The following is a 15,196-nucleotide window of genomic DNA, read 5'->3' as shown; positions in this document are numbered from 1 at the left end:
GAATTACATCATTAACTTATCTGAAACATTATAAAATTTTTACAAAAATATATATATTTTTTAATAGCGGTAAGACTTAGTCAAGATTTCATTATATTTAAATAAGAAAAAAGAAGTTACGTACCAAAAAGAAAATAAGAAAATTTCATGTAATAAATAAATTAGTTTTTTAAGTTAAAATGATAGATGAGTTCAATTTATTGCCTTATCCAAAACTAAAAATTTTATTTTCTTAGCCAAAATATTTGACTTAAATTTCAACTAAGTTGAAAATAATTTCATGTATACCAAAATTTGGATCCAAACAGCCAAACCAATTTCATGAACAACGTGGTAAAGTTAAAAATCTACACAAAGGGTATTTCTGTAAAACAGGCCTACTAATTAAGATCCTTATTTAAAGATTAACAATCAAAACCACATAAAAAGCGTTAGGTATGAATGAGGTTCTTTTTCTTTTCTTTTCTTTTTCTAACCCTTTATTTTTAAAGATTTAAATATTTTTAAAAAATTAATGATTCTATTTTTATTATATTTTTAAATATATACTGGGATGTATTTTTTTTAAATAAAACATAATTAAGTTTGTTATATATGAGATTAAAAAATAAATTAAAATGGTTACACTGCTATTTTAGGTAGTGAAGTGGGCAGCACAAAGCACAAAACATGAAACACCGCCAGTCTTTGCATTTCTTTTCTTCCTTCCCAAAACAGGCAAGCGGCAATTACACGTTCCTTCCCTCCACTGAGATTTCAACACGTATAAAGCCATGTGAATTCGAATTCCTTTACACATTACTAAACATTGATTAGATATCTAAATTCGTTTCTTCATTGATTTATTAAATTCGATCTATTGCAACTTAATTTATATATCATGCCATATATATAAGTTTTTCATTTAATTATATTTTATACTTTATTAATATTTGAATTAAATTTATCGTGAAAAATTTTAAAATTATATATTGATTCAATCGTATACGTGAATATAATAACTTATTTTTATATTATATAAATATATAATCATATTAATACATAATATAACACATTAAACCATAATGAAATTTTTTTATTCCAACTTATATTATAATTAGGAATTAAAAAACGCGTGAATTCCCATGATTGTACGTCTTGTAATTTCTCATGTGTTTATTTAAATCATTTCGCATTAGTGGTTCCCACCATCTTCTAACAACTCTGCTTTGATTCCCATTTCTGTATGTCTTTAAATGCGACTCGTACATAAGTGTGAAGTGCTACTTTAGGCTAATGTTTCATATCCCTATTCTCTTTGTTTCTTATTGTGGAGTAAGAGAATAATTAATGATGTTACGCAATGTATATCTTATTCTATTTACAAACGAAATGCAATGGCGATTTTCTACCTAATCTAATGTATTTGGCGTGTGTTACATGGTTTTTCGGAATGGATCCAAGTGAAAATTGAATGGATGTGAATTTATAATAAGATATTTAATTGATTAATTTATAAATTATTACGAATAGATTGAATTTAATTGATTTAATGACCGGTTTAATCATAAAAAAATTTAATTTAGATAACAGTTTATTGCATGTTAATTGTTTAATATGTACATTGATTGAATATTAACCGGTTGAACTTTAAAGACTTACTGTCATGAGTATGGTTACTTAAGAGGTTAGGAGGTTAAAAATATATTAATATATATAGTCTAGTATACATGAAATACTACTATTATTATATAAAATTTTGAAAAGAAAAACCTAATAATAATTTTAAATTTAAAAAATCTTATTTATTTAATATCTTAAATTTAAACTTATTATTTTCTTAAAATACAATTATTTTTTCTTAAAAAAGTTTTTCTTTTTTATATTGGTTTTTATTCTTCTATTATCATTAGATTTGGCATTCAATCATTAATTAGTATAGTTTTAACCCACGCTTTGCATTATGTTAATTATCATTTTTTGGCTAATTATAGAATAATAATTTTAAAATATATATAATATGCTCTAAGCTTTTGCACTTTTCGTATATTTGAAATTTAATTTTTACATTAAATACAATATGCTTTGCTTTGCATTGGGCTAATTATTTATTTTCAAAAATTTAATTTCTCTACTTTTCAAATTTAAAATTCTGGTTCATTTGTTACCATAATTTTTTTTTGTTAAATTTGTTGATACAATATCTTTAAATTAAAAAATAAAAAAAACTCACCAGGTATTAATGTAATAGAAAAATGACATTGTAATGGACTTAAACTTAATAGAGAAGTTTAATAATGATAACAATTCTTAAAAATTTACATTAGCATTTGAATTAAAATAAAGTATTTAGACTAAGTAATGATATTATAAATTATGTCAAATTTGAAATATAATAATTAAAATTTCAAATTCGATAAAAGTATAAGGATCAAAACTAAAATTTAATTATTTTTATATAATCTAAAAAAATGTAAAATGATTAAACTTGAAATCCAACTAATATTTTATCATGTAAAAAAAAAAAGGAAAAGGCAATGGAACGAACATGTGCCAAGATAGAATAGATTTGATTTTTTTTTTAAATTACGAGAGTAGAGTAAAGCCTTGATAGTAACGTGACTAACATGATCCGAGCTCAAGTTATATTTGGGACGGTAAACGCTCTGGTCATCAGGCCAACACATAGGGCTCATATAAATTTAATTTTTATTTATATATTTCATATTCGTTTTACGATAAATACTTGAGGTTTATAATTACTCTTTCCAACAATATTTATTTTATGATATTTACTTATTCTAACCATATATAACTTTTTTATTATTACCAAAATATGCACTCGTTATGCTTCAGAAAATTGGATTAAGATTTTAAATAATATTTATAATAATTATATAAATAAATAAATAATATAATGATGAAAATTTTAAATAATTATGTTTAGACTTAATAATTAAATTATATTATGACAAAATATATGAAATATTTTACGGATTGAGATATTAACACTAACACATGAAAAAAATAAAATAGACATGCCATAAAAAGAGCATGAACCCAATATAGATATATCAACATTTTAAAATTCATATAAATTTAATTACTAACATATAATGTTTTTATAATTTTATAATATTTTGAACACTTAAAATATAACACAAAAGAGGCAAACTATAAAATAGTTATAAATGCTATGTCTAGTATAGAACAAATCAATGGAACAAAATAACATTAATCAAGCAATGATTTTGATTGCAATCAATGGTAATGGTTGAAGTATATATCAAAATTACACGTGAATTTAAATTTAATGTGCAATATGACACGCAAACTTTGATTTATTTTAATTGTACATATAAAACGTTATTCCAATTCAATTGTAAATGTTTAGAAAAACAAATAAATCTAGTTATTCTCATGTTGGGTAAATAAAATTGTTTGTATATGCAAAAAGTAAAACTAAACTTCCACTACATCAAATATGTTGTTAATGATTTGTGAAAACTGAAAATTAAAATTAACATTTATGTATCAAATTGCACAAAATTAAAATCTACGTATTAAATTGAATATTAAACCATTATCTATATATATTTTTTAATATATACCCTTAATTATAATGATTTTTTTTCAATTTATACCCTTAATTATATATCTAATTTTCTGATACAATATTTAGAACTATTCATAATCTTTCTCTAACCCATAAATAGGAAGATTCTCAAACTCACGTCTTCCTGCATTGACAACAATACCTATACCAATTAAATTAATACTCAATCGACTTTTAATTATATAATTAATTTTTCTATAGTGATTAAATTTATTAATAATTCTTTAAAAATAAAAGAGATAAATTTATGAATTAAATTTCTAATTTTAATATAATAAACAGACTAAAATTAGACTTTTTCTTTTCAAGTTGGAGGTTGTAATAAATAAAACAACCCTAAAAAAACAATTTTGAAATAATAAATTATTAGGAAATAAAAATAAAAATAAAAAGGGAAAGAGTCAAACTCGCGTGGGAAACGCGGAGAGGGGGGAAAAGATAAGTTGGTGGTGGGTGCACAATGCACCGCACACCGCCTCAAAATCCAATCTTAAAGTTACACGTGTGTTAAGCTTACTCATTAAACACCCCTTTCATTTCAGGAAATTACCGCACCCATATCAATTCGAATCTTTATTTTCTTTTCCTTTTTCTATTTTTCTTTTTGTGAGTCGAGGTATTAAAGGACTACCATTCTCATGCTAAAACCGTGAACTCTCTTTATCTCTCTTTGCTTTTCCATCACTTTCTTTTTTCTTTTCACATTTTCCTTCATGATTATCGATGATTTATTAAGTTATTAGTAAATTTATGTTTTATTTATTTAATTTTAAAAATTTATAAAATGATCATTGTAAAAATTTTTATTTAAGTTATTGAACTGTTAAAATTGTTGTTATATAACTTCTTTATTTGCATTATATGCATCAATCGAAAAATCTATTTTCTTTTTTTTTTATATAATTTTTTTCATGAAATAACTTTTAATGTTACAAATATGCAAATTAAAATTCAAATATCTTTCTTATTCTATTTTTGATACTGATCATCAATTTGACTTAGATCTAAGGTTTTTTTACTCATTAATAGTTACTGATTTATTATACTGATCTTTGAATCATTATTTGGAGAACGTTAGCAAAGTTTTTTTTTTAAATGGTAAACTACCTAATTGGTCACCTAACTTTTAGAGAGCTTTTATTTTAGTAAATTTCTAATAGTGGTTAACTGTACATGTTATCATATTTACATTTTCATTTTGGTCACCTAAAAAATATTTTTTAAGTATTGTTTGGGGTAAAAAAAAATTAAAGTGAAAAAAGGGTAGAAGCTAAAATAATACATAAAATTTCTCAATTTGTTTTTGTTTATTCTATTGTCGAAAATTCTAAATTTGGGTTTTGAAATATAAATTTTGAAATATTAAGATTCAAAATCATAGTAACAAATTGGTTGATTTTATCAATAGATAATAATTTTTCAACAATTTATTTAATTTATTTTGATGTTTTGAAATTATTTTTAAAAAAATTCAATGAAAATTATTGTCTTTAATAGTTGTCTATAAAATTCAAATTTCTTTTAATTATATAATATTGAATCTTTAATGCTAAACTAAAAATAAATCATTGTAATTAATTAAATCAACAAATAGATTGACATTGTCCATCAATAATTTTTTAATAATTTATTTAATTTATTTTAATGTTTCGGAATTTAAATTTTAAAATTTTCTAATTCAATGATTTTTTGTCAATTTAATCACCAACCCAGAACTGAAAAAGAAAGAAAGAAAGAACTTACCATTAGCTTCAACGTTGCATGTCATTCCCAGAGACAGATCCCCAAAGCTACCTTTCTCCTTCAAGTACTGACTCAACAAGTTTCAAGTTTGGGCAAAACTTGGCTTCTCCGGTGACCTAGCCGGTTTCATAGCCGTAGATTCTGGTCTCATAGCCGGTTTCATTGTCCATCAATATTTTTTTAATAATTTATTTAATTTATTTTGATGTTTCAGAATTTAAAATTTAAAATTTTAATATTAAACAAAAAACGAAATTTAGAATTTCAACCGTCGTTAAGATTTCATTTTGAGTGACTTAATGAAAGTGCTTTAAGAGTTGAATGATGAAAACTAGGAAGTTTACCCTTTCAAAACTTAATAATATAGTAATTTAAATAAAAATCTTCGAATAATTCAACTATTCAAATAAAAACTTTTCAATAAATTATTGACTAATTTATAATTTTTTAAAATTTAATGACTAAAACATGAGCTTACCGATAATTTAATAAATTTGAATTTAGTTTACCTTATTGTTTTATGTCTTGTGAGTTTTAGTGGTTTTAGTATTTATCTTCTCTTTTGTCATCACCAACTAGTATTTCCCATGGCAAAATCTTTTCTCATAACCCAAAAAGATATGCAACATAAATAATTCTAATCAATATTTTTTATATTTTATTTATTTCCATTTCATGATTTATAAAAATTACTTTTAAAACAGGCTTAGTTTAATAATGTTCCTTAAATATACTTTTTAGGAGAAATTAAAATTTTCAGCTTGTTAAAAAAGTGTTTTTGAACTCATTTTTAGTTTAAAAGAAGTACTTTTTTTTTCCTAAAAAAATAGCAAATTTAGAAATGTTTTTATCTTAAAAGTACTGTTTAGAACACACCCTAAATATATTATTTTCAAAGTTTAAAGATAATTTTTCCACAAAATATAATATAATTTTAACAATCCACTTATATTTTAACCAACAGATCCCCCCCCAATTTTGGATTGCCACAATGTTGTCAAGCCATTGGATCGTGAGAGATTTATTAGTGGTATTATTATTATTTTCACATTAATCTCATTATAAGTTTTTATAATATCTGTTTTAAAATTACTTATACCCTATTCTCAACTCTTAGGAGAATAATACGCTTCAACGTACTCAAATTTATGTTCTCTTACACTGACAACAATATTTATACCAATCAAATTAATACTTAGTTGGCCATTAATATGATTTAGTGACATCACATTTGTGTCAATAACAGGAGTGAATATGCATATATAATATTGTTAATTTACTATTTTTTAAATATTTTCTCCGTTTGTATTTTCAAATAAAAATTATAAAAAAAATAAAATAAACATAAAATAGTGTAGGACATTTCAAAAAATAAATGTATGATTGTAGTTGGTAGATAATAGTAAAGACTATAATGGTTGATAAACATTCAATTTGTTGATTTTTGTTTAATTTAAAAAAAGAAAAGTTCAATTGATTTGCTTTTGGGGGTTGCCCTTGAGCTTATTATATATACCCTTCGTTTGTCAATTTAAACAACGTGTAGTGCACATTTACTATATTATTAACATGAAATGATTGTGTTTGGTATTGCTAAACCACCGAATAATTGGAATTGCATGCACTTCATAACATGTCTTGAAACTACCACGTTATTGCAGAAACATAAAAATATCAAACCTTGTTTCTTAAATTACTATATTCTCTAACTTTAATTATAATTAGTGGGTTGTGTTCATTATTTATTTATCTAAAATTTTTGGGTAATAATTTCAAAGTTACATATTCTACATCTGGAATATAATTTTTTTATTTTTTATTTTTAATTTTTGAATATAAAAATTTAAATTCAACTGTTATCACTGTTAAACTTAATTCTATTAAATATATTGGTGTTACATTGAGAAAAAAATTATTTAATAATCATGTAATGATAAAAATAAATTTAATGTAAAAAACATATAAGTCGAAAATAAAGGAATAAAAATTGAAATTTAACTTAATGTGAAAAGAAAGAAAGTCGTTGGACCTTCTGTTCACATATAAATAAATGATAAAAGATAATTTACCGTGTGCTTTTAATAAAATAAATCGTGGATTTAGAAATGGACAAAAAGAAAAGACATGGAAACTTAGAGCTACCTGTGTCTTATCGTTTTCCCATATATATTGAGCATTTAAAATGGTTTTTGGAATGGTATGGGCAGCTCAATGGCCCCTTACCCAAACCTATGTTATTATATTATTTTGTACTTTGAATATATAGTGTGTCCAAACTAAAATAAATTGTTCTCCAAACAGTTGCATTCATATGTCTACCATTCTAGCTAAATTAGACCATTACTGCTTATCTCATATCAAATTTCGTCTTCAAAAATCTAAAAATTTGATAATGTATTCAATGTTTTAATAATTAAATTTATGGTTAAATAAATTAGATTATCAATTCTTAATTCAATCAATTCGATTAACAATAATTAAATAAATAATTAAAAGATTTCATTCATAGAATAAACTTAAATGAATAACTATTTTCAAGTTTAGGCAAGGACAAGAGTCAAAATGAACATGAATATTGTGGTTATTTCGAATCCCGGAGATCTCACTACTGGTGGTTTATGTCATGATACTGATGGTACGTGGCTATTTGGTTTTACTGGGAAATTAGGACATGGGCACATCACCAAAGTTGAGCTTTATGCTTCTTATAATGGTTTCATCTGGCTTGGGAACATGACATAAAAAATCTTGTTATTGAGTCAGACTCACTTGTGACTCTTTATAAGATTTTGAACTCTTTGCGACTCTTAATAAGATTTTGAACTCTTTGCAACAACATGATCCTCTCTCCTTAGTGATCTGGAATTGTAAAGTGTTGTTTCGCCACAATTGGAATTGTAGTCTTGTTTATATTTATCATGAACCTAATATATGTGTGGATTTTTTGACGAGCTGAGTGCTTCAAGGGCCTTTTGACGTCACTAAATTATTTCACCTTTACCAAGGATTATTCAAGAGGGCATGATTGGTGTAATTAGGTCTAAGACTATATTCATTAAAACGGTCTTGGACCACTCCTATGTAAAAAAAAAAAAAAAACAAGAGTCAAAAATTACATTATCCCTATATCAAATTGCAAACTGAATTTTTGTTGAGCGTTGAACTTGAAAGTACTAACCAATTTACATAGGAAAGGCATACTATGACTTGAATTTTAGTAAGCTGAGGGAAATATATATAACTACAAGAAAATTTCTGTACACAACTCAGTGAATCAAAAAGAAGTCATAAAAGTGGAGCCAAAAAGGGCATGGAAAGAAATAAACATGCTTACTCTTCTTCTCCACCATCGTTTTGCAAAATTATCTCTTAGAAACAGACTTACAGCGTTTTTGATCCCAGAAAGAATGGCTGGCTGATGGTGAATACCTGCTTCCTCAGATGTCATAATCTATATCTGTTACATTCTGGGCCGCAGAAAGCTTTACGAGTCTTTCTTCCTCATCGTATCTATCAAGGTTTTCACAAGGAGCAGGGAAGATGGTCCCTATTACACGGCCTTCAACGAAGGCACACTGGAATATATGCTTCTTCTTATATGTTATCCCAATAGATATATCTCTAAACGTCACGTTTCTGATGGGAATATCTTCGCTGCCGTGTATTCTAACAGGTACACGAACTCCGTGACCATGTATCTCGGTGAAGCTTATGTCCCTTATTATTGGGAGGGCTTTTCGGTCAAAGTCATCGTCAGGGTGCTCATTGTAGTCTGTCTTGATGACAATTCCAACTCGGGCATTATCAAAAGTAAGATTTCGATAGGTTATATCTCTGACATAACCACCTCTTCCAACAGCAGTCTTGATTCGAACTGCACGCCTAGAACTCCAGACAACGGCGTTCTCCACAGTCACATTAGATACCCCACCAGACATCTCACTGCCTATTGATATGCCGGCACTGTTGCATGGTTTACCCAAGGCAGATTTTAGTTAGAATCTGAAGAGCCAAGATGTTAACAGATTGTAACTGGTTTAATAAAAAAACCGACTTCTGTTTCTATCTTTCAATGCTGAAATTGTTAACTACACAAAGTGTAATCAATCAGGCAGTAGAATATTCATGATGATGGAGAAAATCTAATTTAAGAACCTTCACCTGACCATGGAGCGGACAATGAGGTTTCGGATAAGAATGTTTCTCGAGGGTCGTCCATAAGCTATGCCATATTGATCCCAGCCACTCTTTATTGCAACTGCATCATCACCAACACTTATGTAGCAATCCTCTATTACCATATCTTCACATGAATCTGTTTACGACATAAATGAATTGCATTTAGTTACATTGAAAATGAATTAATATATATTTTTTCCATAGCAAATCGTCAAGCTGAAATGTAGTGTACACGGGAGCTGGCTGGTGATTTGATGATGTTCACCCCATTTACAGAGAGGCGTACACAATGTTAATTTTCCTTGCACACGTCAGAAGGGAAAGGGAAAGGGAAAGGTGATAAAAGACAAAATAATGAAAGCAAATTCAAAGCAATTTGCCCCAACATTTCACAGAATTTGGTTCAGAATACAAATTTATACATTCTACATCTAAGTTATCAACTTCCTGCTTCTTTGCAGTTCCGACAAACCACAAATTGTACCTCCATATGCAATAACATTCATTCCATAGATTATCAACCAAGCTTGCTGACTAACTTGGCCAAATCATAAACTACACCATTAAGGGGAATTCTGTATCAGTGACTTGTATGTGTATCTAGAGCCTTAGCTGCCGAAATTTCTCATGGACAAAAGTTTAAGTCTTATAACTGGGGATTACTTACCAGGATCAATTCCATCAGTATTTGGGGCTTCAAATATGGGAGCCAGGATAGTAACATTCCTCACTGTTACATTCTTGCAGTCATATGGATGAAAAGTCCAAAAGGGAGAATCGCGTAAGGTTATATCAGAGATTACAATGTCACTAGACCACATTATCTGCACAAGTGGACCCCTGCTGTGGTTGAGTAGCTTTTGACGATACTTCTTCCACCATGATTGACCCTGTCCATTTATGGTGCCATTATGTCCTGTTATTTGAGAAGACAAAACGATAGAATTAGACTCCGCCAGCAACAAATGATTTATGCAGATAAAACTATTACAAAATGACTTAAAAACTTCAAGTTCAAGCAACTTAAGATGAACATATTACAAAATGATTTAAAAACTTAAATTGCAGGCTATTAGGGGCAGGTTTAATAAGCTAACCAGTTATAACGAGATCTCTGAGGTTTTGGCCGTGGATTAAACTCCCATACCGAGATCCATTATGCTCTCTTCCGTACCCATATGAAGGCAATGGAGGCATTAAAGCCCACCGCTTCTCGTCCTGTTATAATACCAGACATTGTAATTGTTGACAACAAACCACAAGGCGAAGCCACCAAAAGTTAATTAAAATGGGAAATATCGATCTTACACTAACACCATTTTACATGCATGAAGACGACTAAAATTTCTCTCACAATTCATAACCTATACAGCAACTAAATATGTTAAATAATTTGTGTGACATAGCTTGCTTAATTACCATTTTTAAATGATACTAAGGTCTAAAGGAAAAGAAGATGAAGAACAAGAACCTGGATTCCAAGAATCTCAGCATCTTCAGCTAGAAACAAAGTCATATGACTAGTAAGATTAAACGGTGCCGTAAGCCACTTCCCAGGCGGCACATTGAGCTGCGCACCACCTCTCTTCCCAAACTTGGAAATTGCCAAGATAGCCCTCTCAAACGCCGCCGTTTCATCGGCGACCCCATCCCCGACGCCACCGAAATCAGTCAAATTAAACGCGAAAGGCCGCATCTTGGGCATAGGCCGACCCGGTCCAACTTTGGCGAATATCGAAAACCCACTCCCACCGATATTCCATTGCCAGAAAAAAACCGAACCGAAAGCTGCGATCCAGAGGAGAACAAAGAGCGTTTTATGCGAAGAAAGAAACGCCGGAATCCATCTCTTAAGTTCCAGCCTTTGTTGTTGCAACTGAAACCGCCCAACCGGCAATGTCTCCACCATTTCTGGGTTTCTTTTTTTATGTTAACAGAAATTCGGTTCAAGAACCAGTCTTAGGCAGTTGGGATTGAAACACAGAAAAGGAGAATCTTTTGTACAAGAAGAGTGAAAAAAGAGCAAAAGGGTATCTTTCTTTTATGGGTGAAATGTTAACAATCGGTAGCTGGTGGATCCGTGGTTCGTAGATGGAGGAGCGCATTTCAAGGGAAGGCTGTAATGGTGCAGGTGAGAGAGAAAGTATCATATATTCTCAGCAAAGATTTATTGATTTGGGTGGCATTAGGTTGTACCGAATTACCATGTGCTGCTTGGCTTAATTTTTGACACGTGTCTTTGTATTAACTTACAAGGAAAAGTCCTTGATCCTAAACCTGATGATAGTTCACTTTACAACTTTGATATTTCCCTTATGCATGTGCATTTATTCAAAGTTTATTTTATGTAATTTCATTGCCGATGATCTTCACATGAAAGAAGTAAAAACCTGAGGTCTCTTTCACGGAAATGAGAAGCAATATATATATAATGTTAGTAGGTGATTTTGTTGAAGTGTATCAATCGTGTCTAGTTAATGAAAGGAATTTTAAAACCAGCAGGTGAGTTATACTCATCAAAAGTTAATGAGTAAATGACAGGCTTTTTTTTAAGGTTTTAGAAATTACTACAGATTATTAAAGATTTAGGATGCATTTTCAATCATATTGTGTTCATTACGTAATGAAAATTATATTGCAGAGACATTTTGCTGCTGCAATTCATGCTCGTTTATGGGTTTTGAAGGTGATGTCCAACGTATTAGATTTTATAGCAATTACATGGAGTCTGTTCCCTGTCCGAGATTGAAGTTAAATCTTTAATGGTGTAACCCAAAATATCAATGGCAAAGCAATGCATTAACCTTGACATTGACAAGGTCAAAACGAGTTGCTGGCCCCACTTTCTTCCTTTCATTCCTGTAAACTCTCCTCCTATCTCAAACCTCTATTCCAATTCCTATTATTAGAATCGAATCTAACACGCTACCTATCTGCATCGTTCAATGCCTCCTCTCAAAGCCACATACACTTTACCGGCATGGCAAACTTGCCTTTTGTCAGGCCAGAGTTAAGCAACCGCAAACACAACCTCCCAAAAAATAACTTACAGAACCACATGATTTCTCCGAGCAGCGGCTCGTTTCTATCCGGAGCTTTACTATTTCCGGTCAGTAATGACCGCTGTTCGCTTCTTCCTTTTCTTCTCCCTTCTAATTACCATTTCTTTTCCCTCTCTTTGTTTCTCTCAATCTGATGTTGACACTTTGATTAAGCTCAAGCAATCTTTCCTACAAGATGATTTGAATAGTTGGATTCCGGCACCTGGTTCCTCTCCTTGCTTGCAAAAATGGGTCGGCGTCATCTGTTCCGGGGAGTCCATTGTTGGCCTCCATTTAACAAATTTACACCTTTCCGGAACCGTCGACGTTCTACCTTTGCTTCAACTTCGTGACTTGAGATCCATTAGCTTAATGAGTAACTCTTTTACGGGTCCAATCCCGGACTTCAATAAACTCGGCGCTTTAAAATCTTTATACTTATCTCGTAATCAGTTTAGCGGTGATATACCAAGTGGTTATTTTTCATCTATGAGATCTTTGAAGAAAGTTTGGTTGAATGAAAACCAATTCACCGGCCGTATCCCCGAGTCTTTAATGCAATTACCCCATCTCTTAGAACTCCACTTAGATGGTAATCAGTTTGACGGAACAATCCCACCATTGAAAACTCCGAATGTTCTTAGATCCCTTAACCTAACTCGTAATAACTTACAAGGTCGAATCCCAGAAAGTTTCTATAATTTCAGTGCCGCTTCATTTGAAGAAAACGTAGGACTTTGCGGGAAACCGCTGCCGAAAGATTGTCAAGGAGCTCCGCCGCCAGTTCCAAGTCCGTCAAGCAAATTCCTAAAGGAAAACCGAATCCATGGCAAGGCAATGCTTGCTGCCACGACCCTATTTATTGTACTGTGTTTCGTGGTAGCTTCCATGGTTTCCACACAGCGTAGGAAGAAAGAAGAATTAAGCATTCCAAGGGGACGTCGAAGGGACGAGCTGCTGCCAACCCATTTACCACCGGAATCCTTCCACCGGTTGTCTGTCGATTCAAGCGGGAGGGGCAGATCTGGGTCAAAGAGAGACTCGACGGCGTCGCAGCCGACAATCAAGAATGCGATGGCTGACTTGGTAATGGTGAATGATGAGAAAGGTAAGTTGGGGTTGCAGGATTTGATGAAGGCAGCCGCGGAGGTGCTAGGAAGTAGTGGCGTATTGGGCTCTGCGTACAAGGCTGTACTGTCGAATGGATTGGCCGTGGTGGTGAAGAGAATGAGAGGGATCAATAGGCTGGATAAAGATGAGTTCAATGCTGAAATGAGACGATTCGGGAAATTGAAACACCCTAATGTTTTGACGCCATTAGCCTACCATTTTAGGAGAGAGGAGAAGCTTATTGTTTCAGAACACATGCCCAAGGGCAGTTTATCATACGTCTTGCACGGTACTCGAGACGTGGTTCATGCTAATTTGAATTGGCCGACTCGTTTGAAGATCATCAAAGGGATCGCTCGAGGACTCAGTTACATTCATACAGAGTATGCAACATACGAGGTCCCCCATGGAAACCTCAAATCCAGCAATGTTCTTTTATCTAATAATTACGATCCATTACTAAACGACTATGCCTTTGAACCATTGATAAACGTCACCAATGTCGCCCAAGCATTATTTGCTTACAAATCCCCTGAATATCTCCAGTACCGACAAGTCTCCCCCAAATCAGATATTTATTGTCTAGGAATTATCATCATGGAAATCATGACAGGCAAATTTCCTTCACAATATCTAAGCCATGGCGAAGGTGGGATCGATATCGTGCAATGGGTACAACTATCAATATTACAGAACCAAGCTGAAGAATTGATTGATCCTGAGATAGCGAACAATGCAGGTTCAGTTGATCAAAAGCTTCAAGTCCTTAAAATCGGAGCTGCTTGCGCTGAAAGTAACCCTCATAAACGATTAGACATGAACGAAATCATTAATAGGATAGAAGAGGTAAGTTAAATCCTAAGACAGGCCTTGTTTGCCGTAGTGCACGTAGGTGAGACCGAAAAAGAGTAGCTGAGGTCGCTGGAAAGATGGAGATCCAGGCTTCGTTGTTTCCGGTTTTCCGTCGAAGAAATACAGGAAAAGCATTTGAAGATCAAGCCAAAGAAAATTTTGTCATTGGCATCTTCTTTAGTTACCAATAATTAAGCCATTATATATATATATATATTTTTGTTACTTTTATCTGATTTGTTTAAAAGTTAGGATAATGAAGAAGTATTTTCAAGAATGATTAGGATGTAATCTTGAAGAAGTATTTTCAAGAATGATTAGGATGTAATCTTAGTCATGTTTTTGTGACACCTCAATTTGTACTCAGAAATAGTGATGTATTGTTGATTTCATTTAAGCTTCATACATACCACATGTAATTATCGTATAATCCCCAAATTTAGATGCCCCCAGCAAGCTTTTAATTTTTGGGTAAATTTTTGTTTTCGTAATCTAATTATTCAAAAAATTTTATTTTAGTTATAGGGCTATTAAATTTGGTGCTATATAATTTTTTCTGAAATAATTTTAGACGTTGCGAATTTATAAATCAAAATTTAAATAACTTTTTCCTCCGATCTTTGACATTGATTATCGAATTAACTTGAATCTAAAGTATTTTTTCTATTCGTCGATT

At 30.8% G+C, this 15,196-nt stretch overlaps 2 protein-coding genes across 2 annotated transcripts; one reads left to right on the top strand and one right to left on the bottom strand.

Annotated features, from left to right (window-relative positions):
• Positions 1-8,464: 8,464 nt before the first annotated feature.
• Positions 8,465-11,673, bottom strand: LOC107958844 (probable polygalacturonase). Its single transcript, XM_016894744.2, has 5 exons — positions 10,989-11,673; positions 10,615-10,735; positions 10,185-10,433; positions 9,500-9,653; positions 8,465-9,301 (listed from the first exon to the last, which is right to left on the bottom strand). The coding sequence occupies exons 1-5, from the start codon at positions 11,424-11,426 to the stop codon at positions 8,776-8,778; spliced, it is 1,488 nt and encodes a 495-aa protein (XP_016750233.1). The 5' UTR covers positions 11,427-11,673; the 3' UTR covers positions 8,465-8,775.
• Positions 11,674-12,167: 494 nt separating this feature from the next.
• On the top strand, positions 12,168-14,996 carry LOC107958843 (pollen receptor-like kinase 3). The gene has a single exon (XM_016894743.2). It carries the CDS (start codon positions 12,634-12,636, stop codon positions 14,521-14,523), a length of 1,890 nt encoding a protein of 629 aa, XP_016750232.1. The 5' UTR covers positions 12,168-12,633; the 3' UTR covers positions 14,524-14,996.
• The last annotated feature ends 200 nt before the right edge of the window (positions 14,997-15,196 follow it).

Source organism: Gossypium hirsutum, chromosome A05, assembly GCF_007990345.1.
Source record: "Gossypium hirsutum isolate 1008001.06 chromosome A05, Gossypium_hirsutum_v2.1, whole genome shotgun sequence".
In the NCBI taxonomy this organism is placed as follows: domain Eukaryota; kingdom Viridiplantae; phylum Streptophyta; class Magnoliopsida; order Malvales; family Malvaceae; genus Gossypium; species Gossypium hirsutum.
The sequence above is the reverse complement of the archived record's forward strand: the minus strand, read 5'-3'. Positions and strand labels throughout refer to the sequence as shown.